We start from the raw sequence: 27,696 nt of genomic DNA, 5'->3' as shown, positions 1-27,696 counted from the left end.
TGTGCTTGTCAAATTTATTGCACCTTCTGAACGTTAAAGAAAACAAACAGCAAATTACATCTCAGCAATGCCAAATTACAGTGTGTCTCATTTTTTTGTTGTTCAACAATGGCACCAATGTCTTCTGTATCTGAGGGTTGCAAAATCAGACAATACACTGAGTTTTCAAACCCAAGAATCCATTGTTTTCTGACTGCACTATTACATCGTATAAAACATCTAGATGTCTTGTGCATCACATCATAGATGTCCCTCTGTAATTCATGATGACATAATTGGTATCTTTGGAATCCTCACTAGAATTTAAAATAAAGTTCTGTATGTTTGAACAAAGCTTGCCCGCTCAGCATCATCTGTAATGACGAACCCACTAATGGCAGGGTTTAACCACTCGCAGCAGATGAGTGGCCATAGTGCCATATCTAAATACTGTGTATCTGCTGAAAGTATTAACTCTTTAATCCGAAATATTCTTTCGATCTCACATGGTTAACACAGAAACCATGCAGTCCGTCAGGGGAAGGAAATAAACTGATGACTGGGAACTGGTGCAAAGACCCTTTGACTACATCTATCTTAATGACTGTCTAGGGAATCGTGGTTAAATTGCCCTGTCAGCAGAGCACAAAGGGGTTAAACTATGATTTAGCCCTCCTGACAGCAGCAGTCCACTACTCTTTCAGCAGACTACAAAACAGGAATGTACCAGGAAGACCTCTTCCCGGGGGGCATAAACCACATCTGTAGTGGCCGACACAGAGATCTATCAGATCACATCGCATCAGGAGTTATAACTCCCCCTCACTGAGGTCTCACAATCTTGCTGTCTAACTCTCCTAGTGGCACTATGTGTCATCTACTGTCTTTCTATCTTACAAGCCTCATTCTTCTCACTGCTTAGTGGATCTCCATATCCATATGTCCCAGCTGAGGCTTGCCATCTTCCATTTTGTCCGTCCTCTCATCCCTTTCTAGCCCTCTGTCATTCACACATCTCCCCTTGCTGCCTCTGTATATACTACTTCCCTCTCTTCTCACCTCTCACCCTTAACTGTGCAGTATCTCACCTTGCAGACACGAGCCACACGAGACAGGATGCTCTTGTCGTTCCCCTCCCGCGACACCTCACGGAAGAAAAAGTATATCTTATCATCGTCTGGATTGTAGGTGTCGGCAATGGGATGAGCAGATATAAACCTGGCCTCTAAAGACAGAGAAAAATAGAAAGTGGGGAGAGTGTTAAAAAGAACCAAGTCATATTTACAGCTATGCTGTGCACTGCAGCTGCACGGCGGGATTAACACTCTAAGTATCCACACTTTGCATACAGCTATATTTACAACCTTGGTCAGTCTCTAAAGAAAGGTCTGATTTAATACCATTTCCATCTTGTTAGCTAGAACTTCATAGAGGGGAGGTGAAAGATTCAGACAAAGGTACACATGCATTTACACATTTTTGCAACCTGTTTGGTTTAGCAGATGGTTGTGCAGTTTGCACAGCCATCTGCTAAAGTTGCTGTTTATATGCAAGTTGCTATTTCTATGCAGTTTGCTAGGATATTACAATGACTGACAAGTCAACTGTGACTTAAAACACACAGTATAACGGTGTAGACAGTATCTGTTAGGCGACATGATGCCATAGCAATTATGGAGCTCAGTGCAGTATCACAATATTATTGATACACACACACACATACACACACATCACAATATTATTGATACACACACACACACACACACACACACACACACACACACACACACACACACACATATATTTCATGAATTGGCCCAAAAAGTAAATTTAAGGCAAAAATCGCCATACAAAAACAAGGCCACTAAAGTGAGGTTTTGAATAACTAATGTGTTAGTCCAGCAGATTCAAAAAGAAGTTCACACACCCAAGTCTGTCAAAATGTTCAAAGCATACGTGTTATGAGTTTTCATCAGTTGTATCAGTTGTACTTTGCATCCTGTGCTGTAATACTATTTGAAGAAACTGGATCAAAAGAACATTTTGATGGACTTGGGTGTGCAAACAATGTTTTGATTCTTCTGGACCCAAAACATTAAATCCCAACCATCTGCTTCAAATGCCAAGAATAATAATAACGAACGGGTGTTACAGAGAGTGATGAAGATAGTGTTGGAAAGAAATCCTGAGAAAAAGCACTGAGTAGAATAAATAAGGAAAGACAAAGCAGAGAGTAATGACCTCTAAAGAAACTATCTATAGCATGTTGTCATCAGTGTCCTGAGTCTTGGGGAAACTAGTCCACCGGCTAAAGTATTGCAGTGACATTACATCAACATTCGCTGGAAGCCAAGCCAACCACACCACAGTGATTCCCTGAAACGGCTTAAGAGTGTGAGCAGCCGGCTGCTCACACACTTCACAGACGGTCATTGTTAGTCCTGCAGCACTGGAAAGATGTTCCACAGGGAAAAGCACAGAAAGAGACGATGTGTGCTTTTTTCTCTGTGTTTGTATTGCACACACACATACTGTATCATCAGTATCAGCATTCACTCAATCATGCACACATACACGTACATACACACTGTGAGAGACAGAGAAAGAGAGAGAGTGTGGTAGAGAGACAGAGGGAAAGAGGGTAGATCTACACAATGTGACTCTGTGGTTGTGAAATGTAGAGACCAAGTGTAAGGATTTAGATCCTGGTGACAACTGGACAACTGTAGATACACGACAATCCAGCAGTGGCTGTAAAAAACAGTCTGGAGAGGCACACACAGCGAGCAGAGACTCCATCCCATTGACGCGTGCCTGAGTGTGAGTGTGTGTGTGTGTTTGTGCATATATCGGCGTGTAAGCATGTGTGGCCACATGCTGTGGAATGACTAAGACCGTGAACTTTGTGGCACACTGTAAATTCCCCGGTAGGTGTGGTCCTTGTTCAACTATGGCATTCATATAAAAGTTCCAGCTAAATGAATAAGTGGGCTGTTTCTCCTGGACCGGAATGCCAATAACCACCCTGGGGACACAGAGAGGCTCTTTGTAACAGTGGAGAGGCTGGAAATATAAAGATTAAAGGGGAAGGCAATAAGAAATTATGACAACACTCAAGGTTGTGTGCTTATGTGCGAGCATGTGTGTGTGTGTGTACCGTTGATCCAGTAGTCCTCTGAGATGTCAGTGCGTATGTAGTGCTGGTCAGGCGGCGGGCCCAGGGAGCGAGTGAATGTTGTGTCTTTACCCAGGAAGTCTGAGGCTGTGCCCGCATACAGATACTGGTCTGCGCCAATCAGAGAGACAGGTCAATCAATCACTGAACATCGTTGGATAGGTTACAATAAGATGGGTGATTAATAAACTGGATTAAATATGTGAGATGAAAAATGTAAACCCTCTCTGACAATGGCTTGGAGCTGCAAAGTGAAATAATAAGACATTCTTTGGTATGAATTACAATCTCGCAATATGTGCTCCATAAAAAACTGAGTCGGGAAATAAATTTGACAGATATTGTTTACATCTTTACTTTGCTTTTATGACTTCAGTGGCTTAGCTCGTTAAACCAGTACACAAAAACACAGACAGAAATATTTCAAGCAACCAACATATGGAGGAGAGATATTAGTCAAAACACTTGCATGTCTGAATGTTTACAATTTCCTGCAAAGCAAATGGATTTATGTCATTTTACTGGACGGAGGAATGCCTGATGGCGTTTTGTTTGACCAGACAATCATAATATGTTACAGACGACTGCTGTGAAAAGCAGCTCTTTGGATACAAAATCACTCACACAACACAAGGGAGCGAAGATCATTATGTATCGCTTTGGGAATGGTGCTGGTATAGCGGTAAGAGTCTGGTGTATGAGAGATAAGGCAGGCGTGAATTCTTGTGTGAAGCTTGCCTTACCTGTGAGGACCGAGGTGAACGGCTGCCAGGGGTCAAAGGGGCATTTCAACCTGCCAGACTCCACGGTGCCAGACAGCATTTGGAACACACCGTCCTGACAGAAGAAAGGAAAGACAGATAGATGATGTTACACCACTTATAAAAGAACTGTCAAAAATTCAAATCCAGCTCTTTTGATCTCGTGGCTAGATCACTCTAGCTAAAATTCATTGACTCCCATATACGTTACCGCTCTGTGGCCTGTGATTTCAATGAAAGCACAGCTGGGGTGGAAGGCTCCTGTCCCACAGGCGTAGACATGTGTTCGATTGTAGTTGTGGAGAACCCTGATGAAGTTAGCACACTCCAACTAGGAGGGGAGATCAAGGAGAAGCAGGGACAGAGAGCCAACATGAACTATGATAAAAAGGCTCATTGAATAGGCATTTATTTCAAACAAAAATAATGGTGATCTGCTAAGAATACTTGTGATGTTTATTTGCCGTAGTTGTTTCCAGAGGTGATTTTCCCCCAGGAGCACTTACATTTGCACTTTTGCCCGCCAGTTTGCACATTTCGACTCTGTCTCGGGGAGCAGGCCAGCTGATCTGTGAACAAATAAATATAAGAGTTTTACATTTCAAGTAAAGCGAGACACCAGCGAGAAGTTCAGCTTGTGATTCAGAATCTATTCCTCCATTTTGTGGATTATTTTTTGACTGATCTCACTTATACAACAATTAACACCTCCAGGCAGTATTATTAGGGTGCAATGGAGGGATACCATTCAACATCCCTTGTATCGACCCCCAATGTTCACACATGTGTAATAACAGGCTTATGTGCTTAGCATGTTCCCTGCCTAAATCCTACCAAGGGGAGCTATCGCCAAACTTATTCATGGGTCGTCGCAGCCTGAACATGCATGTAAACACACACATATTCCAGCATCTCATGATTCCATATGATTCCATATGATTCCATATGATTGCATGCTATTGAGGAATGCAACCCAGATCTGTAATATGAATAATTGGAGGCTTAGTTTCACAGCAGTCTCAGTGGGCAATGTAAAGCTTGTGTTATAACACTTAATAACACAGCAGTTATCTTCTTAAAATCTAGCTAGAATTTACTGGAATGCTTGGTAACAGAACACTAATTGGCTGTGTTTTAGTGCCTGAAGGTCCCTTACCTAGTATGCCTCTCCATTAAGAGATTAACACTGTGTTTATGTCTCGCAGTGGTTACCACATGCACTGTTAAAGTCACAAAACTCAAAGAGGACTAGACTTTATGGTGACTATCTCCCTGGTGTCAGTATCAGTGACCAGATAGGCAATGGAAAGGCAACACTTTGAGAGCAGGACTTAGAGTTAAAACAACGAGATAAAGATCAAATAAACACAATGTCGTCTCGCTCGCGGATCAACCGCAGCTGCATAAACACACACTCAACATCTACAAACTTTAGCATATGGCTTCCTTCCAAATGCATGTATGTGTTTGTGTGTAAGTGTAACTGAGCGCACCCATGCTCATGCATGTGTACATACAGAATGTGTGTGCTTTTATGCATGCGTGTCTGTGCATGTGCATGTGTGTACCCATACCAGGGGTCAATAGCAGGTTTAAGATCACGTTCAAGACCATGACCCTGACCTCTAAAGGCAGGCAGTGTAAACGGTGAACTATTACTTCTCAAAAACCATACATAGCTTAGTATATTCCAGTGTAGGAAAAAGAGACAGACTAGTAGAGGTGTGATGAGCAGAGGCTAAATGATTGATTCTCTGTAATAAAGAACATAGCTGAGGTTATTGAGATGTCTCAAGTGACTCCAAGCACGAGTTGGCATGTCTGAAGATCTTGACAGACTTGAATCCCATCCAGCACTTCCTTGGAAACCCTGGGTTTGCAAGGACTCTCACAAGTGCTCTAAACATTTCTGAATCTACCTAAACAACCTCTCAACTTTGCAAATGTCCAGAAAAGCTATTTGAAACCTAAAGTGGCCTTTTGTTTATTGCTCTGTATCTATTTTGGGCCACATCCACTGTCCTTAAATCAGAGATTGGAGCCTCGCTGATGTGATGTTATACTGTATCTCTTCCATTTGACTCTTCCCAATCAGGTCTGTTGCCAATGTGCTGTACCTTTCTGGGCCCTCTGGCCAGGTTGTCAGGGTCGAGTAGGTAGATGTGATCCCTGGCTCCCAGCAGAAGACGACCCCTCTCTTCATCTAGCAGCAGAGTGTGAGAGTGGAGGCCTTCAGAGGGGCCCAAGAACAGAGATACACTGCCACCTTGGACCAGCTCTGAGACAGAAAAAAAAAAACAAGGAAGAGAGAGAGACAAAAAGAATTAAGAGCCACGGATTAACGATCCCTCTGTTCATCTTACATTTAAAAATCCCCCTTATAGTGCTGAAATATATAGTATTGCAAGGGCATTTCATCAGGATTCCGCTGTCAGCACTGACCTTGCTTGATACAGTTCATCCGTGCTTCAATCCTCAAGACAAGCACATGATTTCTTCCACTAAGACAGACAGCATGTCTTGGCTTGACTTGAATTTGTCTAATCCTCTGTGGTTCAACACCTCAACTACACACAGGGACAGAGGTGAGGTACAGTGGGGAGGGTGTTTGGCAGGTATTATCATCGGGATATTTAAATAGCTATCACATCAATCATAAAAATACACTCCTCAGTTACTACAATGGAAATGAGAGAGATATTGTTGATATTGTTTCTTTACTGTTTCTAAATTTAAACCCAACCTATCCCTGTTATGGCCCGAAAGAGATCCGATCATGATCAGAAATCCCTGTTATTCACCCCTAAGTAAATACCAGATTGTTCCTGTTTAACTTTGGTGATAATATATGATTTATACTCAGATGAGGTGGGTGAAATATAGGAGATATAACAATTATACGGTATATCTATTTAAGTAGGCCATGTTGCCGTCAGTGACAGACAGTGACATTTGGTCCTTGGGCTTTCCACCTCCAATAGAGAGTTTTCTGGAATATAAAGAGAGTTTTCTGGGAGCTGGGTGCTGACTATATTCTCAGAGCAGACCCTGTGTCCTTGATCTGAGGAAATCTCTGCAATCACCAGGCTCTTTTCACTCCACAAGTATAGCAACATGCCTTGAGTAAACACTGGCTCAATGTGGGGGAGTCCAGTGGGAGTCACTCTGAAAGGATTGACACTGTGATTACCCTCTGGGTGTGAAGGATTGGGGAGGTTACTAGCCTTCAATATTTGAACTTCTAGGACCCCCCACCCCACACAACCCTGCTTAATACCTCCTCCTATACACATGCTCACACACAACACCCCCACATGCTCATATCTTTCACCCCTCCACCCACACACTCAGCACACCGTCCTCACAGCCCCTGTGCCCTCAACAGACTAAACCTCAAAGAGAGATTAGCCATGCTAGCCTTTGGCTAACACTAATCTGTTCTGTAAACACACTGCACTGTGAGCCCATTCAAACAGCCTGCTTAGCTGGTGCCACTTAGCATAGCGCTCCACACCTTTCTCCAAGGAAGAGGGCCCTTGGCCTCTCTCACCAGCTCTTGATTAGCTTCTCCGCTGCAGCTCTCGCTCTCACCCACACGTTTATTTGAGTAAGAGACCACTGAGTTGGCTTGCAGCCAGTGGGTTTGGGTCCAGCTGATAAATTGCGCTTAAGCTCTATAATGCTATAATGTCGACTATTGTGCAGATGTAGACAGCCTGACACAGGATACTGCGTAAGAAGATACTTTATCAGTCTCTCAGCAGTTCTCTGTCTGAAGTTGAAATCAAAGCATAAAGAGGGATAGACACTGTTGTAATAATGCTGTATGTGGAACTGCCATGTGTGCTGGGACAACAGTCACATTATTTAAGCATGAATTAGCATAATATTCATTAGTTGAGCTTGTTATTCCATTTGCATACAGGCCAGTTGAGAGGAGCCTCCTGATTTCATGTTACATGAGCAGCCTTGGTCTGTGATTAACATGTATTATGTTTGATCCTTGGTTTCACAGCCAGCGCTGAGTGATATGTCCTGATGTCGAACAATGGTGCTGGCAAGAATTTTACGAAGATGAGCTTAAGAAACATGACCGTTCTGTTAAAAATAAATAAATAAATAAATAAATGCAAGGGTAATTCACTGAACATAAAGACAGACTAAAACACATTCAAATGAATATCAGTCTTTCTGTTCATGTTATTCATAGCTATAAGCAGACTTGCACTTTAAATAGAGGTCAACTTGTGTAACTGAATAATTGTTTAAATGAGTTATGGAAAGAAAAGAAGTCTCTTATATGATTCAAAAGTTGTGGTTTAAAACTGATATAAGCCACAAGATTTCAGATACACCACACATGTGGTATAACTTCATTCTTCTGATCACACGCCAAGAACATAGGCTTATAATAATAATTGACATGTACAGCACAGAGAAAATATTTACATCATAACCAGCCTTTCTTTCTGGCAGACGGCCACATTATGAGCGGCGTACCTCATGGTGAATCCTGAATTTTGCTCTCAAAAACACTGCTGAAGGAATGACATCTGATGTGTTATTAAGAGGAAAGTTCATGAGTCTGCAGTTAAGGGCGGTTGTTTTGGAGGTGTTCATTCAATCAGGGATGATTCCACTTTGATCATTTCACCCTTCACTCACTGAGGCTGTGCCTCCACAGAGGGGTGATGTGATGTTTGAAGAGTGTGATCACTGCTGGATGGTGTTGCTTTTGAAGAGTATGCACTGATGGGATGATGACAAGATGTGTGCACGATGTGTGCATTGGGCCAGAGATGATTTTGCTTTTGATGGATTCTTTTGTGCTTCAGTCATTCTGACTAAGAGAGCCAAACATGGACATTGTTTTGTATCATCCTCACTCTCAGGTCCAAGGGAATACATTGCATAGTCAGATGGCTTTTTTTTACAAGTGAGTGGATATATAGAGCAGTTTGCTATTGTCATAACAACGCAGTCCTCACAGTGTCAAGCTCAAGAGACAGACCCTTAAAGAAAACTGGGGGAAAAAAAGTTGTCTTAGAACTTAAAATGCAATCATATGTGAAATGAATGAGCAGCTTCATTTTATCAACTGCTTTGCTTTGAACTAACCTGAAATAAGATGAACTGTGGAGCTAAATGCTGGCCTAACTGCTGCGTAAACACTGTTCCTAGCAATCATTATTCCTGCCACTACTTACATATATTTATGTTGGACGCTCACAACATAAATGTGCATCTATTTCCGATCACGCTGGGTTTTGGAAGCCTTTGACCGGAGGAGAGGTTTTAGAGGTTGAAGTCAGAGCGAGTTTACTTTTAGGTCACAGTGGGGATTCATTTTTATGGAGTAAAACTGAAGTTCGTTTGGGTGGTTTCTTGTAGCCGGTTACTTGCAGAAGCAGTGACTGTACTGTGGACTGCATGGAGGGTGAAGCATTTTGAGTAAAGCTTGCACTGGAGTTCAAAATGGGTTTTAAGGGAGCAATAACTTACCTTTCCCATGGTGGCACAAAGCAAACAGACTCTGCTGACTTTACACTAAACACATGGACACAGTGCACGCTGCCGCAAAGTGGGACAGGCTGATATACACACATGACAAACTGGGCAGCAGACTCCTGCAGACCAGCAGCATCAACATGAAATGTACGCTGTGTATGTTACTTGGAAATATATGACTACTCCACAGCAGCCATGTATTTCATTAAAAACAAATATTTACCTATGAGCCACTGACTTCATAAATATTTCAAAACATAAACTAGACTGCTGGTTTTGGTAATAAAGATTTACATCACCACAGAGAATTAAGAGATTACACATGTTTCACAAAAGAAGCACAGAGAACATTCTCAGGTCCATTAGAAGTGTGAGAAATGGGCAATTAGGAAGTTGGTTAATGTATCAATCTACCCACCACCGGTCTTAAATCTCTCATTCTGTTATACAGTGATGTTTCAAAGACCATTTACTTTAACGGTCCGACTAAGTGTTTATTAATATCTTTTTTTTTTCTTCTCTGTATGTGCAAAGAACCCAGAGAAAAATGGAGAGACATAGAGAGACAGAAAGTAACAGAGAGAGATATTGAAAGCTAGCCATGACCTCAGAAGGTGCTGTCTGATCACACAAAGTTTGAACCATTAAGAGGAAAAATATTGGAGAGGAAAGAAGAAAAGTGCAGATTGAGATGATGAAAGCAGCTGGCATGTTGGTAAAGAAAGTTTTGCTTGACTCCAGTCAGACAGCATTTTCTCTCCACGTCAGATAAAATAGACAGAATGACCTCAAATAACCCTCAGCTAGACTGTTTCTTTTTTTTTTTTTTTTTTTTTTTTTCATAAACTGTTCTGAATGTATCAAGTGAAATATAAGGATCTGGATTTTTTTTATTCAGCAATAAAATTAATAATCAAACATCTTACCTTTGTGGCTGAGTTTGACCCTGGGGACGCTCTGTTTGATGCTTGCTCCAACAGGGATGGTGGCCAGCAGCATCACTCCCACTATTAGCAGCCCTAGATGGGACAGGACCTGAATCCTCTTCATTCCACTGTGGTAATTACTGCCAGACAACCAGGACCGCGCGCCAGCCTGCATCCTAATTTGACCCTCATTCAGACTCTGGCTCCCAGAGTCCTCTGTCTTCATGGTGTGAGAGTCGTCTTCTTGGTCAGTTTACACTCTGTTCCTCTTTACTGCTTCTTTTCTGCCCTGGAAGGAGAAGACTGGCGTAAAGAGTCAAGCTAGGGAGGAGCTCAGTTTGATCGTGTGTGTGTGTGTGTGTGTGTGTGTGTGTGTGAGTGCACGCACGCATGTGTATGCGTGTGTGTGTGTGTGTGTGTGTGCACGCGTGTGTGTGCAGTCTCCTCTAACCCCAAGCAGGCTAAGTACACACATTTCTGTTGTGGCTATTCTGTTGTTTCACCATGGAGCCCCGTAGGCATGTCCCCTCTCTTTACCAGCCCTGCATCAGCTGTTGCTCGTCACTAGCTTTCCTTTTGTGTCCCCTTTAAATCTGTATGCCCAAAACAAAAGGTCAGGCCAACAAAACAGTCATCTTTCAACCAGCAATGCCTCTTTCACCAGTCTCGCTCTCTCTTTCACTCCTTCTCCTTCTTTTCACATGGAAAATTCATTTAATTCATTACCTAAATGAGTCTGGCTAATAGTTTTAGCATTGGATGATGACCCTGTCAGCTCCCCTTTTATATCCTTTAATAAATTGGCCATGTCCTGTCGGGGACTTCACGCCGCATTAGAGAGGCACTGAAAAGTGAGCTGTATGACTGGGGCAAACAGCACAGCCACAGGAGCAGCCACTGATGCTGCTGGCAACAGTGAGGAGATTCAGGGGTAGGAAACATTAGTATGGCAAAGTGGTATCACTGAACCTAATAGTTTCCTTTTGTTTATTTTCAATGCAGAACTACCAATTGTAAGATATGTAAACACACCGCAGGCTGCTCAAGCGACATTATGAACTTTCATATAACACACAGAAGCTTAACCTTCTTCTTTAGAGTTGGGTCTCAGTGGATTCCACACAATCAAGCTACTTATTAACCACCCAATCAAGGATGACGAAATTAAAGAATGCAGAGGAAGAATGCATGCCCTCCCCTGCTCTGTCCCTGTTCCCTCCTCTCTCTCCATCACTCGACACTGATAACGTACATCAACCTGTCCTTGGAAAACATAAACAATGTCAAAATAAATGAATGGATCTGATGTGCAGCGTGCAGCAACACATATTTCCCTGCATATCTTCTGCAATTCTGTTCATTCCTGCTGGAAAAAACTGACATTTGGGCCAGACATGACAAAAACACGACTTCAGCCAAACACTGTCAGCGCAAAGCCCTTTTTTATAACGACAGGTGATCATTAAATTACCAAGTTCAAACTTATGTCAACCCATGTCAGCGCATATGCATTCATTTGTGCAAATCGTCACACAGACTAAAAACCTGCAGCGCAAGATAAAATGCACATTGGCATTTTGTCAGACAGACAGCAGCTGTAAAAGCCCAAGTCATTTTCACCTCATTTATTTACACTGTCCAGTTTTGTCATCCACTGTTTGAAACTTGTGTTCATTAAGGGGAATCAGGGCAGTGTGACAGGTTGACACCAATCCAGACACCCTGCAGCTTTAAACCGGAGAGGATTAGACGCTGATAAACACACTGTTGTTTACCCAAGCTGACAAATTGAGACACCCTTAGTGCTGGAGCTATAGATATAGAACTGTGTCTGATGGATGGTTAATCAGCAACAATTGAGTGTTTGTGTGTGTGTGCGTGTGTGCGTGAGGAAGAGAGAGCGAGAGACGGGGAGGGAGAGGGAGAGAGAGAGAGACAGGAATGCACATTTGGAACTCTAATGTGTCTGTGCTCTTGTGAGTGTGGGGTTTAAATTTTTTGCAGCCATGTGTCTTTTGCAAATATGCATTTGTGACCGGGAGAGTGATAGCGTTAGTGTGTGTCATCCTCCCTCACATCAGGGAAGCAGTGACACGATTTCACCCATGTGAGTAGAATTCATGCATGTAATGTATCTCTCTTCAACGCTTGAATGCACACATCTATCAGCGGAGCGGTGCAGCACCCCGCCACAGGAATGACTCCGCCAAACAAAAGGAGAAAGCTCAAGTGTTCGAAGAGGAGAATTAACCAAAACACTCCAGCTGGTGTAAGAAGAATGACTACAGGAGATGGAAAGGCCATACAGCAGGGAGAAACAGTCAGTCAGCTTGGCACCGGAGAGAGGGAACGGTGACATGGTAAGAGAAAGAGAGATAGAGAAAGAGGTGAGAGAGAGAAGAAACAGTTAGACAGCTTGTGCCATGTGGGTTAAGCTAACATCCCTGTTTCCTGGCGGGCTTCGGTCCCTGTTGTCTTTGGCAGCACGGCCGGCACGCTGCACAGGGGGTGATGGGAAACAATCTTGATGGTGATGGTGACAGATTTAAAGCTAGCAGCCAATTACGGTGCTGCTGGCCTCTGATCCCAGCCCAGCTGATAGCATCTTACAGCCTACAACTCATCAGATTTACTGGTTTTCTGAGTTTTGGCTCAAGATCAAACCAACATAAGCGCTATATATTAACCGCTCACCAGCAGCTATTAATTAACAATGATCCGAGAGCCAGAAGTGGGGATGTAAATTGTCATATATCACAACTTGAAACTTAACTTTTAGAAGCCACTATATTCCCAGCAGAAGTTGTCAGCAGTCATGAGGAAGGAGCAGATGGACAAGAAGTGCACTAGCCATCGGCATACTCACAGAAAGACCACCCCTAATGAGGCATTTAGCAACAATGAAGTACCCTGTAGAGTCTGCCATTATCAGATCCCTCCATCTCCACAGGACAGAGTGCATTAGTCCTGCTATATGTCTTTATTCCCTGGCCACAGGCACTGGCCTGGCATAATAACATAGGTAATTATTTCTCTCGGGACATTAGTTGTTTTTCTTGGCAACAGTCAATCATCTTTTTTACCTTGGGTTTAAGCAAGCATGCTAACTCCCCTGTGAGATTGTGTGAGTTCACGTCTAGTATAGGGAAAATGCAGGGCCAATTCTAGACCACACTATTTGTGTTTTCACTGCATACAAACTAAAGTATATACATTAAATTTTGTGTTACCTATAACTCCACTTACAGATGGCTGTAAAGAAGGAAACATAGCAATATGAAACTACAGAATAACATAACTCTAACAATTAGTTATTCCTTGGAGCATTAATGGATATCTTACAACAGCTTCTCCTTATGTAATAAATAAATAAATAAATAAATAAATAGCCATATTAATGACTTGTAAAAAGAAAACTATAAAAACTGAATCGCTGTTTGTCCTAAAATGAATCATATTCATCAGCTCAGTTCTTGTTTTAAATGTCCAGTGTCAATGCCCTCTCACCTCTGAACTCTGAACTCTTGCCTTAACAGCCATAATACAAACGCACATAGTACAGACTTAAGTTGACAGTTACTGTAACCAGACAACAAGTAAATATGAAAGACGCAATTCCTGCGGCATTTTCCACATTCTTCTGGACACCGATCAGAAAGCTAAACTTTAATACTGTGAGGCAAAAGCCTTTTTGGAAACTTCAATTGTGTCATTGGCTTGCAAGCCTTAATCTTGTTTGCTCAAATCATAAAGTAAACATCACAGCAAGAGGCCGTGATTCATTTTAATCAAAAACATTAGCCAGCCTTATCTGAACGAACAGTGCACCTATCAGAACAGCATGTGTATCTCTTGAGAAATTACACATCGCTGTAAAATTGAACACTAAATGGATTGCCAAAATATCCCCTTTAAAAAAATCTAATCATCCAAATATGGTGATTGAGACACTGATTTGCTTTGAAGTTAACAATGTTATACTACATTAGCCTAAATAATGAATAAATGCATAGTACAAATCATGTTAGGCAAGGATATCCAATACCTCTCTGTGGACTGATGCAGAGATTATTTGATCCTGTGCCATTAGGAAAAACTGTATTTCCTGCAGTCAATTACTGTACCTCCCAATAAATCCTATAAATCAAAAACCCACAGGATGTCTGGCTGAGGAACGCTCCTCTCGCACAGCAAAACAGGAGTGGAATTCTGACAGTTAACTGGACGGCGCTAGTAAACGGGTTTGTGAGGGGATTTCTCAAAGGAAATCATTCAGGACCTGTTATGCATCACACAAATGCAGCACACATGCACACACCACATCACCTTCTGGCATAAGAAAAAAAAAAAAAAAAAAAAAAAAAAAAACTCTAACCTCATGGTTGAATACATGCAATCAATGACTGTGCACAAAGTATTCTGTTTTTTGTCCTTATTCCGAAAAAGACAATTTTCTTGCTAGGTCAAGTTGACATGGCTGATGAAAATGAATACTTCCCTCTACATGCAGCTGTGCAAAAGGTAGGCACTATTTGTGCATGTCCAAGAAGCTGCTGATATTCAAGTTGTTCATAATGTTTAAAAGTAGGTGTGTTTCTCCTTCAAACCAGAAATGTGGGCTTTTTTTTTTTTAGGAATGCATCTCTAGCCCTGCCTTGATTCGGGTTAGAGATGCTGGCTAGTTGGTGCATTTACAACACACAGGGCTGACCACAAACAGGCAGGAGGCTGTGTGTCACAAACTGCAGTAAAAACCCAAACTGAGATGCATTGTACATGTATAGCCCAAATACTGTCATATTTTTAATATTATATAATATTATATAATATTTGGATTTGTGGAAACAATGGTGCACATGTAAACGTACTGAATGAGGGGTCCTGTTCCAATGAGAGGACATTTCAGAGTAATTCCTTTCATTTTGGAAGTGAGGAGAATGTCTGTGGGAGAAAAAAATGAAGGAGACGGATAAGATTCCACTCCCGAGGTCGCGGTCTGTCTGTCCACATTTTGTCTGTGCCCTGAGCTGTTATCTGAAAATAGTGGTAAGAGAATACTATGGGCGACTGCTGGTATGGTAACAGAATACACCAAAGCCAGATAATAGTCTTGTGCTGCCTTTGTTTAAGACCCGCTTTATGTTTAATGTTGCGGTTTAATCCTTCCCGCTCTGTCAAAGTGAAAGAAAGCCCTCAGCTCCTCTACTTAAGCGTATGTAACTGAGACAGTGCCAGCTCAGGTCGGCTGTAACATCACACATAAGTTGAAAGTGCAAAAGGGGTAGGGGGCTGGAGGTGGTGGGGGATGATACTGGATCTGCGGTTTAACTCATCTCAATAGTGCACAAAACAGGAAAAAAAAACAAAGTGGAAACAAAGAGGAATGGCTATTCAAAACAGAATGTTCTGAGTGCTCTGGTAACCAAGACAACACCTAATAGATAAACATGTGGATAGATTTGTTGATAATAACAACAAAACAAGTAACTCTACACATCCTGACCAGGGCAGGACAAGGACTTGCAACTCTGTATGTGTGCGTGTCTGTGTATATGTGCATATGTGTGGGTAACCTAATACCTTCCTGAGGTAGGCAGATGGGAGCAATAGGGCATAACAGAAGTGACTGACAGTTCTAAGTGTTCTCACTTGTCTTCTTATGGCCTGAGGAAAAAAGGGTACACCCATGCATGCTATGCAGCAACACTTCTCAAGAGATCCTCTCTTCTACCGGCACGGGAAGTGAGTCAAGCCTTCTGTCTCTGGAAAAGCAAAGTTACGAGTCTGCTTCAGATCCAGGACAGTTCAGCTCAATAAAGAAAGAAGTAACACATAGAAGGCGGAGCACTGCAAGGCAGTCAAACCAAGCCCCGCTGTCTGTCTGCAAGTCACTGGCACCTAGCCGTTGTAGACTCTCTAAACACACTAACATCACCAGCGCAGTAAAGGTGCTGACTTTGTCTGTCTGCTCTGAGAAAATCTGGAAACCTGACCATATAAGGGCAGGCTAGTGTGCTGCATATGAGGCTGTTTTACTAACATTTTCAACCCAAAACCTGCACAGTTTTGAGAAAGCACTCAGCATTCAGTTTTCAGTTTTCATCACAGTCCAGGAAAAAAAACCTCTGCATAAACTCTATGGTGCTGTCACAGAACTTAGGAATGGAGCTGTAGGCCATTCAAAACAGACCAGAATACTGATGCTATGAATTTTATGGTAATGTTGGATCAGTCTAGGCACGCCATAGACACAGAAGTACAAAAATACACTCTCAAGGCTCAGGGTAATCACGAACATGGGTTTGGTGTGATTGATACAACCAAGGAACGAACCCATGCAATGTGCCCTCCCTGAATCCCACCACCATGCCCACAAAATAACCTCTCATTATCAGATCTGCTTTCCAAGTCATACCAGAGCTCTCACGGAAGCAATATCAAGAGACAGTTTCAGCCACAAAGCATGTTGTCACTTTTGAAGTGCCTTTTAAAAGTCGTCCAAGTTCACAAATGTGGATCTCCGAGATTTGATTTCATCAGCCTGCTGCCCCATCCTTGGTGTGCTTGTGTCTGCCTGTGCATACAGCAGTCAGTATTAAACATGCCTGGCTCACACTGCCTCAATGACGTAATGACTGGAAAGTGTTTAAAGAACAAAATCAGAGGAGATTTTTCTAGCGCGCAAATTAGCCAATCATTTATTTACCTATGTCATGCTGATCAAAAAGCACTGGAACTCTGGCAGATGAATAAAAATCCACACAAATCTCCCTCCCTCTCTGTACCTTGCCTTTCTGCAGCACTTTCTTTTCCTCTCCCCCAGCACCTACTCAACTCAAAGCTCCTTGTAGGGACTAAGATAAACCTTAAGCAGCACAGTAAGTGGAGAGTGGGTGCTTGAGACTGTTAGGTATACAGCCAGGAGAAGTGTGGCTGAATAGATGCACTAGTAAACTCTCATGACTGAGTCTTTCTCCTTCTCGCAGTCATCGCAGACTGGCACATTAAAACCATAGTGTACTTCCCACAAGCAAACACAATGAGCTCCATTAGTACAGTATTTACACAGTGACACACTGTTGTAAAAGCACACTCTAATTTGCAGATATCTGCAGCCACCAAAAGTTATGTAGGCTACTTTGGCATCCTGAAGTGAGGGCCCACAAACAAAAAACACTACATCTGAAACTGTTCATTTTATAGAATTTCCATTCCCATAAAATATGTCCCTGTCACTCCCAACACTCATAAGAGTCAACAAACAAAAAGACATGAAACATGTGCACGCACACACATACACACACACACACACACACACACACACACACACACACACACACACACACACACACACAATCAGATCCTGGGATAGTGCATGACACCTAGGTGAGAGAACACACAGACAGGGAAAGGAAAACAGGGATTACAACTGTCAGCACACTAACAGAGTTTCTTCATTCCAAAGTCTTCCAAAAATGTCCTCAAATTTGGCCTAGGAGTCAAAACACTCACTCAAAGCAGGGGAAAATATCTTTTGATTAAATTACTGTAATCACAAGGTTGTTCATACAAAATCCTATTTATAGTCACTGTGGCAATAGCAGAAGAGCATTTATATCTATGGAGAAAAAAAAAAAAAAAACTAAAAGCACAAATATGCCGAATTTTCATAAAACATACCAAAAGGAAACACAATTAAATATATCCTAGGCCTAAATACAGTATAATGTCTTTGTTATTTATAGGCTAGGCAGTCAGGATTCAGCCACTCACATTTAACTCCACAACACAGTGGCGTGCCTGCCGAACTATGATGCAACTTTTGAGTTAATTGCGCATGAAGTCATTATCTTAATCACATTGTTATTATTCCAAGTCGCGTCTTACCTGCGCATTCAACTTTATCTTCTCTCTCATGCACATGCCCACCGCGCTGTGGACCGCCGATGCTCCTTCCTTAATTGCCTGACGCACAAACTACAAGTAACCAAAAGTACCGCACTTGCAGAGCCCCTCCTAAACAAAAAAAGCTGATGGACAAACACAATACTTCCCCCCGGTATCGTCACTGCCCTTAATTCTAGAGAGCCGCTCAGCAGCGCTCTTGAACTCTTATTGCACTCTGTGTGTTGGATGGCTGGGACTCTGTGGCAGCTCGCCCCGGGAAAGACAGACGGCAAACTCCCAATTATGCCGCTGCTGGAGGGGAGGGGCCCTCAGCATCTGTACCGCTGCCAGCCACGGCACTCTGCGGAGAGAACTGCCCCGTGGTCAGTAGCACACAAACTCCGCACACTCACACATTTTCCACCCGAAACTGGATCCACAGTATCCCACTCCAGACGCGCCGCTTGTGTCTCCTTTGTTTGTTGCTTTATTTCCCTGTGCAACCTGTCCTTTGTTTGGAAGTGAAACAGTTTGTAAACTTTGTTTTGGAAAGCGCTGCACAAGTTAATACTGCTAAAATACACTCCCTTTCTCAAGTCAGTATCAATGGAATTCTCTATTTTATGTTTAGATTAGATGTTTACACTTAGATTTAGTTTTCCCCAATCTGTTTTCCTGGCTCTTTTCTTCCCCAACAAAGGGAAAAGTATCCCGAGGAAAACATCTTAAACTTAACATCCTTCAACAAAAAAGCATGCATGGCAACTATGACTACAAAAACATATTCTATAGGATATACAGCACATGGTTAATATCCTATAGATGAGTACTTGTCTATAGATTGCATAAAAAAGGCAGAATTCACTACAGATTCATTGTTGAATACCACAGTTCCATTAGCACTATTAGTTGGTGTAGTATTGAGTGTGACTTCCCTCACATTGTAAGAATGGGAGTGATTTGTATTGCTCTCTGGATAGATTGTGAACTCGCGTGCATAGTAGAGTGTTTGATTACAACTTTGATAATTTTTTATTTTGTGCTATGGGGTATACATACTCCATCCAAACCTGTGCTGATGATCTGTCTGAACAGGGTGTATGCTTGTCTGGTTTTTTCTCTGTGGCAGGAGAAGAACCGGCAGCTGTATTTGGGTTCACGCAGGAGATCCTGCAGGGCGGGATGTCTTGGCCGTGTGTCCACTAGACACAGAGCGCGCTCCCAATCCCTTGGCTAGCTTTGAAGTAAACATGGATTTCTTTGGCACACTCACACATAAAGGCGCAGGCGTGAGTCAGTTCAAACACATGCAAGTTTTTGGCAGAGGGTGCTGGGGTCAAGGCCAGCTAAACACCGGGGTCACATCGAGTTAAGATGAGAAGCTGTAATGTGGGAGCCCACACTTACTATGTTGACAGCAAAGAGAGGTGCAAAGAGTCCCTCTCATAATGGGATATGACTGTTACACATGTTTTGGTGGTATTTAATCTATTGTTGTTCCACCTCTGGGTGTGTATCTTTAGCAGATGTGACAGGGTCCCAGTCACCTAAGAGGATTAGGTGGGAGGTTAAAGCAGTGTCCTCCCTCACTGGCGGTAGGTTTTATGTCAGGGTGTGCACTTCCTCAGGACAAAACTCTCTCTCTCACTCACACACACACACACACACACACACACACACACTAAATGTCAGCATTGCTCTCTGGAGAATGGGCAGGGATGAAATGGACATATGGACATCATAGTCTGATGTCTGTGGGGTGTTTCTCATACAGTTATGTCGTCAATACTGTTCATCCCAAAGAGTCAGTATTGGAAAATGCACTCAAAGCTTTTACCTAAGTGAAATAAAAGTACCATAATGGAAAAATACTCCATTAAAAGTAAAAGTCCTGCATTCAAAATGTGACTAAAGTAAGAGGTATTAGCTTTAAAATGTACTTAAATGTAGAGAAGAAATGAGAAATTCCTTTTTAACCCTTTCATATCACAGCCCTGGTCATATTGTGTATCTATTTAATGATATATGCCAACAAACCCCCCCTCCACACACACACACACACACACACACACAATTCTTTGTCATCTTAATGCTAAGTAGGCATGAACCAACCAATTTCAACCAATAACATCATGACATCCACCTGTCAATCAATCTTCTAGCAGCACAGAGCTGAGATTTGTTAGTTAGCTCCCTAGCAACACTATGGTAGGTCGATGTGTTTTCATGGGTGCCCCAAAATACTGTGATTACAGGCCTGCTGGCTGGAATTGATTAACTTTGAGGAAAGCAGTATCTGTGACAGCTCCAGACGGTTATTGTATTTGTTAAAACATTCCCACTTTTCAACATTCAAATCAAATCACTCCCAATGTTATGTCCCACCTGTCTATCCCATTTCACCCAGAAATATGTCACCATATGGAAGTTACATTCTCTCAAAATGCAATTTCATCTGGGTTTGAGGTCTGAAAAGTAAAAACAGTCATCGTGAAGAATGATTCTTTTCAGATTGTTAAATTACTGATGCATTAACCTGTAAGAAATATTTAAATGTTGTAGCTCTAACGCCAAAAACTGTTGGCTAGTGTCAAGTTTAATAATGCTGCATATCTTATGCTGTGTAGGTTAAAACTTATCGCAAAATAACTAGTTACTGTAGCCATCAGGTAAATACCCTCATCCCACAATGTATGAAGTGTGGGTGAATTGAGAGGATTTGGCAATTCAACAAACCAAAGAATAGCCTAATCCCTAGTCATATCTCCACTGTGGTTATCCTTCATTAAGGAGGATCAACTGCTCACTCTGAATGAGGTGGGACACAGCAAAAATGGGAGCTCGGTGGTTAGATATTTTCAGATACATATACCATTTTGGAAAGTGCTGATTATCATGTCCACCCACAAACTCAAGATGGTATTACTAAAATGTAAACAGGAGAAGATCCTGGGCATCAGAGGAGGATGAGTGAGTTATCTGTCGTCAGAGAGGATCAGAATCTTCTTTCTTTCACAGGGATTAACTCTTTATGAATTAAAAAAACTTTCACCAGCATATTATGTGTTTGGGATAAGCAAGTGACCAGTATATCATTTAAAAGTGTTAAGTCCATATCCCCTGTCTCTTTGTCTTAAAGCACCTCTAAAGCACCTGGCACTTGGCATCACAATCAGACTTAAAGTAGACCAAAATATTCTGTGAAATGAGGTGAGAGAGCAGAAGCTGTTATAAACTCGGGCATTAATGTTCCATTAGTAGGTTTTGCAGTCCTCAATTGTTTAGAGAAGGAAACAGCTTTTCTTAGTACATGCTTGTGGTATTCCTGTGGGAGATGGGCTTGTGCACAAACACACACACACGTTATAGTGTGTATTCGGCAACATTAGAATGCAGAGCAATCTGTGAGTAATTTGTGACGGTAATCGTGGAGTTGATCTCCAGCGAGGGGAGGCAGTCAGCCAGGCCTGGTCACCCAGGGAACTCTTACTCTCTATTTGGAACACACACACACACACACACACACACACACACACACACACACACACACCACACACAGGCCTCTGAACATTAGCTCCAATAGACTTGTACTGATTAACTAATCACAGTATTACTTGATTATGTGAGCCACCAGGCTCCTTGTGCTCTGAAACAAGCAGAGCAGAGCTAATTATCAGTGATTGTTACTTATCGATGATTAGGGATAAGGATCATTAATTAAATCTCAACTAGACGTTTTATCTGGGTTTTGAGTAGTTGGGCCAATGTTGCACCAATTGAAACATACTGCAGCAGGCAACAAACACACACACAAGCCACCCACTTTGACAGATCAATTGAAAATGCTTGGAAATGGGATTAAGATGTTCCACTTTAAGGAATTGGTGCATTTTTTACTTACTCATTGTTACCCTAATCAAACTTGAGCAGTAAACTAAATGAAATGGACCTTTCATTTTGATTTGGTACCTATGAAAACCAGCAGCAGACAATGTACACAACCACTAAAGTATAGATACTCCTGGTCAGATATTACTCCACTACAAGTGAAGGTTCCTCAGTCAAATGTGTACCTTAAAGTTAAAGGACTGGAGAACTCACTTTTTAAAATATTTAAGTATTCAAAGTACATTTTCTTTTTAATATCAGCACATTGCTGTATGGCTTTCACAATACCTCCACAGAACTTCGTATCTCTCGGAAACCACCTAATGAATGCACTGACTTGCTTGTAGAGCCACTAGGCTATACAACAGGTAATAATGTACAACTGGTTTATTTACAGCCAGTCCACCTCAAGCCTGTCTTCCCAGGATGCCAGGACAGGTTACCATAAAATTATTTAATGCATTGCGAATGTACTGACAGCGAGCACAATGAAACTATACGGCCAGCATTCAAGCAGCTGTCAGATTTCTTCCAGGTTACAGCTGTGTGGGGATGGTGTCAACAGTTCAGGCTCTTATATGTGTCAGGGAATAGGTGGTTTATCACACTATGAGTGGCACTCTGTAAGTTATACATCCAACTGTGACTTTTGTATGCTAAGGAGACCAATGCAAAGGGTTCACTCCGCAGCGTGAAGGCTACTCTGCACCTCATGTTCAGTGCTAGTGGGAAAAATGACTGAAGTCACTGTAAAGAGGTGCTTACCATGCACACAGAGGGCAGGCAAACAGCCACACAGTGCCCATTCTCTGGCTATTTTCTCTCGATAACTTCCCGTAAAAGCTGTTGTACATCTCCACAAATTTATAATTTTAACACCAGTCCCAGCTCAGGCAGCCAGCACTAACTCTCTCCTTCTTATATACAAACTCAACTAACCAAAACCCTAGCAGGCCGCGTATCCACAACCAAAGAGGAGATAAGTAAACATAGTTACAAACTTCACAATAACACAGCCTGAACAATACTGTAAACCTGCAGCCAATTATGTGCGTTTTCAAAAGTACACACAGTTACACTTCAACATGCACATTTTAGATTCCACCAAGCCACACTGCCGGCAGTAAACACTCAACACCCATTATACAGCAACTGTGGCAAAAACATGCAATCAGAGCGGTAGAGAGTGAGCACACACAGAGAAAATGACTTTTTCCTCTCGGTGTGTCTACGTTCTGTTTATTTATGTTGAGTTTGTTAGTGATTGGCAAGCGTCTGAGCGTGGGTTTATTTATTTATTTTCTGCAGGAACGTGCAGCTTTGTGGCTTACCAAAAGGCCGGCTCCAGAAGCTAACTGGAAGTGGAAACAGGTGGGATGTACAGTAGCCTATGTGCCTGTTTCACTTTCCATATATTCACAATGCAGTGTATGGAGGTTAGAGTGATCAAGTCCGGTATCTCTCATGAATACATGCTCTCTTTCGTTTTAGTGAGGTAGACATGAAGAGAGAGAGAGTGATGGTGGCTTGAATGAGGGAAAGGAAGAGAAGTAATGAGCAAATGAGCAAAAGGACAATCTTGACAACCTGACACAGCCCCCAAGATAAGTGAAGCTTACAGTCCATACCAAAAAAGGACAGAAAGTGAGGAGACATATATCAAGGACTGTTACAGGAAAAATTGAGATATTGAGATGTTGTAAAAAAAAAAAAAAAAAAAAAAAAAAAAAAAATCCTATTAAATGCAGTCATGAATGAAAATACTGATATTCTCATTACTCCACTGATGCAAGTGCTGGAAAGCACACAGGGAGAGAAAGATACCTGCACCTTGGACAGTATTTGCTTTATTACTGCTTTTGCATCTCTTGTTTCTGTATATTTTGGAAATCCCAGGCCTGCGCTGGATACCTGAGGGAGAAAAGAGAGTATTCCACTGTGCACATTTAATGGGGCATGTTTAATCGTCTCTGAAATTACCTGTGCAAGAGAAATAACCATAGGAAAACCGCAAATGTCTCTGTCAGGTAGTAACAAATGTTTTCAAGACGAGCTGCCAATGTCAATATCATTATCTCTTTAGCATTTTTATCTTCTCTGAGCAGGAGAGAGGAGGAGGAAAGCGCCGATCAGGGTGAAGAGAGAGAGAGAGGAAGGGAGGGATGATCAGAAGGAGGGAGTGCCTGTCCAAGGAAATGGACGGCTGTTATGCAGCCATGACCTGCAGTGATGAATGTTATTCTGAGGAAAATCATCAGCCTAAACAGGCAGACCAGGCAACCAAACCAGCTTAACGGACATGAATTTCAAGCTTAATTTTGTACAGTTTAGATATCAGGAAGTAAATGAAGGATTGCATTATTGGTTTCTGTTTATATCAAGTAGTGGTTTCCACTTTGGAAATAACTCTAACCTGTCTAATAGGTACTTTCCCTCAAGTTCAGTCCAGGCGTATACTGAAAAACTGCCGGCTTGGCTTGGCGTCCAGACTAAATAGTTGAGCTGACTTCTGACTGAGATCTTGATAGGCCCTTACATTCCACTCTAGTGAAATAAACATGTGTGGATCTGATCTGATTAGCCAATAGCACTCGTTAGGGGGAGGAGAAGGCATTAAGAACAGACTGATAGAAGGATAGAGTGTAAATTAGACCTTCTGGGGAGGAGATTGACATGTGGCCTCAGATGGTCAGGGAGTGTTTGAACAAAACACATTAAACAACATCCTCCCTTGTGTAGATTACAAGTGTGTATTTGTGTGTGTGTGTGTGTGTGTGTGTGTGTGTGTGTGTGTGTGTGATGCAGCACAGCTGTGTCTGCGTTGTATTATCAGAGAGAGTCCTCTCCTCCCCTGATCAGCTGCTCTCACTGTGTGCAATAAATCAGGATTTATACAGCAATATTTCAAAAGCAGCTTCCTTTGCTGATCTTTCCAGTTCTAATTTCTGTTTCAACAACAAGAGCTGTATGAACATAAATTAACTTAAAACTGTATCCATGTCCCATGACTGCACAGGAACAGTTCATCCAAATTTACTTTTCTGTCAGGACAGCTTCTGTGTGTGATTTGGCAATGTTTCGATTCTGCCACGACTTTCCTTGTCTTCTAGTCTTCCAGCACCTCAGGACAATAGGGCTGGATGTTTTCTCAAGCTTAGACCACTGGAAATTTACATGTGAAAAACTCCAACAGCAGCAGCAGCTCTTTCCAAAAACAATGACACAGATACACGGCATAATCCACAGTCCTCTGGGAGCAAGAGTTTTGTTGGGAACTATTTCCTGCCAGCAAACTGTATCTATCCATCCCCAAGGAGTACCAGCTGTTCCTTTAAAGCTGTTCCTTTAAACTCATTTAGTCTTTGAGGTGGACAAGTGGATAGAATATCAAGCAAACATGTATTTTTCTTGTTGTGGCATTTCTCAGCATGGATGAGCTTAGAACCCATGCGGTGATGTAATCAGGGCTGTCTCCTAACCCTCCCAGAACAGCTCAGCCAATAGGTCGTGACCCCCTAATGTTATCCATCAGTCATGGAAGGGCTGTGACTACTGCTGTCATCAGAGAGGGGCAGATGTTGGCACTAGCCACTGACAGGGAGCGGAAGAGGAGATAGGAGGCATGTGCGCTCTACTTCCTGTCAGCAGGCGTAATTGTTGTGTGCCAATGTGGGCGGCAGGGTTACACAGATATATAGATAGACTGCGCTTTATTTTTTAAAATCTCTCTTCATGTGTTTCTCTCTGCTCTTTCACCTTCTCTCTTCCAACAAAACCACCATTTCTTACTGCTATATTTTGTTGACATGTGATTCATATCTACACTTTAAGGCTATCAGATGGCCACGGAGAGAGAGAGAGGCTTGGAGGCAGGAACTTAGCAATGCCTGTGGCCCATCGAGGCTGAATGCAACTTACTACATAGTTCTCACGGCTTATCAACCATCACAAATCACTTAGAGAGGGTGGTGTGAGGGGGGGGCCAGTCCCCAGGGGTGGTCCCAAATTCACCAACGCTGAAATAGGTCACCTTTAAAGATGGAGCTGGAGTTATACATGCCAGAGGAAATGGTGGTAGAGCTTAATACTGTGAGCAACTATGCTCATGTGTGGTGCTGCAGCAGAAGTAGTTATGGATATACTACACAATAAAGCCATATGTCATTATTACTCTTATTACTCAGAGCTAAAAGGCTTTATTTTAATGATCGCTCTATAAATAGGACACAAGCATGCAGTATATTGAGCATACAGTGAGGCTCTACATTTAGTCTTGTACATTTGGGTGCCTGAGCAGGATGGGATATTGTAAAGGAGTTGCAGTGGGGGTATGCGTTTCAGTGTGTCAGCTCTCTGCATTCCCTAAATGAATCAGTTTAAATCATTGCTGCATCCTGTGTTGGCTGCAGCTTGTAATTGTGGTCACTCAAGCTTAAAGGGCAAGAGAGCAAGAGAGAGAGAGAGAGAGAGAGAGAGAGAGAGAGAGAGAGAGAGAGAGAGAGAGAGAGAGAGAGAGAGCTTGTACTGAAAGGGGGAGAGGAAACAGAGAGACTAAAAACATAAAGAGAAATTGCACAAACTAGACAGGGAAATGGAGTCTGTGATAACCTCACCGCTCGCACTTAAGTAAACTTGACGGTTTAGCGGCTGTTGCGATGCCAATGAGCTTTCTGGCCTCTGAAGCTTTCAAAATATCTCTCCTTATCTCTGTTTTGCCTTTTAACGAATCCTCTCAAACAAAAGTGTCATATGTAGTAGGATCCAGAGCCAAGGTCTCTCTGTTCCAACTTGCCACCCGTTCATTGGAAGTTAGCGAAGGCATGCCAACACACCACAGCCAAAGTTGGCCTGCGTGATCAAATTTCTGATACAGCATCAAGTCTGCTGTTACTGCTAAGCTGCTTTACTGCACCACTGACTCCTACATCCAGCCAGTTATTATTAGGGTTATATTTCTACACCTATTCATTGTAATAATGGAATGTATTTACATAGTTTTCACTAGGTCCCAGGGGAATGTATTGATGATAATGTGTGCACCAGTCAAGCATGACTTCCATATCCCAACAGTCTACCTCAGGTGTGTTTCTAATCTACTGCTTCTCATGGGGGTAGGCTGACTCTTGATGTCTACTGCCAGCTCTAAGAGGCCTTGTAAGCTCCATACTGGAAGCTATAAATCATTATACTGTAATTCATACAATTGAAAACAATTAGGAGCAGTTAGCCACCCAATTACCCACACACTCAGATTATTGTGCAACCAATATCATTACAGAGAAGTTCAGCTCTAATATGGTCCCAATCAATGCTGAGGTAATTCAGTGAGTCACCTACTTCCACTATAAACTTAAACCTTAACTGGCCAATTTGGACTAAGTGGGAACAATTCGCAGCAGTTAGGTGATTCAATAAAAGCAAGACCTCTTATAGAATGGTTTTGCAGGGGTTTCCATATACGTGGCCCACGATGGAGTCGAACAACAAGGTGCTGGGTGGAAAGGTGCAAAAACCCAGGGGTTTCAATGAGGTGGGAAGTCTGAGTAATTGCAGCAGCATGTGTGTGTATGTG

The 27,696-nt window shown here is 42.3% G+C and overlaps 1 protein-coding gene across 1 annotated transcript in view; it reads right to left on the bottom strand.

Annotated features, from left to right (window-relative positions):
• sema3d (sema domain, immunoglobulin domain (Ig), short basic domain, secreted, (semaphorin) 3D) overlaps window positions 1-18,496 on the bottom strand; it is a 36,348-nt gene extending 17,852 nt beyond the window's left edge. The window contains exons 1-8 of the mRNA XM_030053135.1: window positions 18,237-18,496; window positions 10,350-10,638; window positions 6,033-6,193; window positions 4,422-4,484; window positions 4,127-4,246; window positions 3,898-3,991; window positions 3,137-3,265; window positions 1,068-1,204 (exon numbers count right to left, since the gene is read on the bottom strand). Of these exons, the coding sequence (XP_029908995.1) occupies window positions 1,068-1,204; window positions 3,137-3,265; window positions 3,898-3,991; window positions 4,127-4,246; window positions 4,422-4,484; window positions 6,033-6,193; window positions 10,350-10,575 (930 nt within the window). The 5' untranslated portion in view covers window positions 10,576-10,638; window positions 18,237-18,496. The remainder of the gene's footprint in view (window positions 1-1,067; window positions 1,205-3,136; window positions 3,266-3,897; window positions 3,992-4,126; window positions 4,247-4,421; window positions 4,485-6,032; window positions 6,194-10,349; window positions 10,639-18,236) is intronic.
• Between the last annotated feature and the right edge of the window lie 9,200 nt (window positions 18,497-27,696).

This window comes from Myripristis murdjan, chromosome 6 (genome assembly GCF_902150065.1).
Source record: "Myripristis murdjan chromosome 6, fMyrMur1.1, whole genome shotgun sequence".
Taxonomy (NCBI): domain Eukaryota; kingdom Metazoa; phylum Chordata; class Actinopteri; order Holocentriformes; family Holocentridae; genus Myripristis; species Myripristis murdjan.
This window is presented reverse-complemented; position numbering and strand designations above follow the sequence as displayed.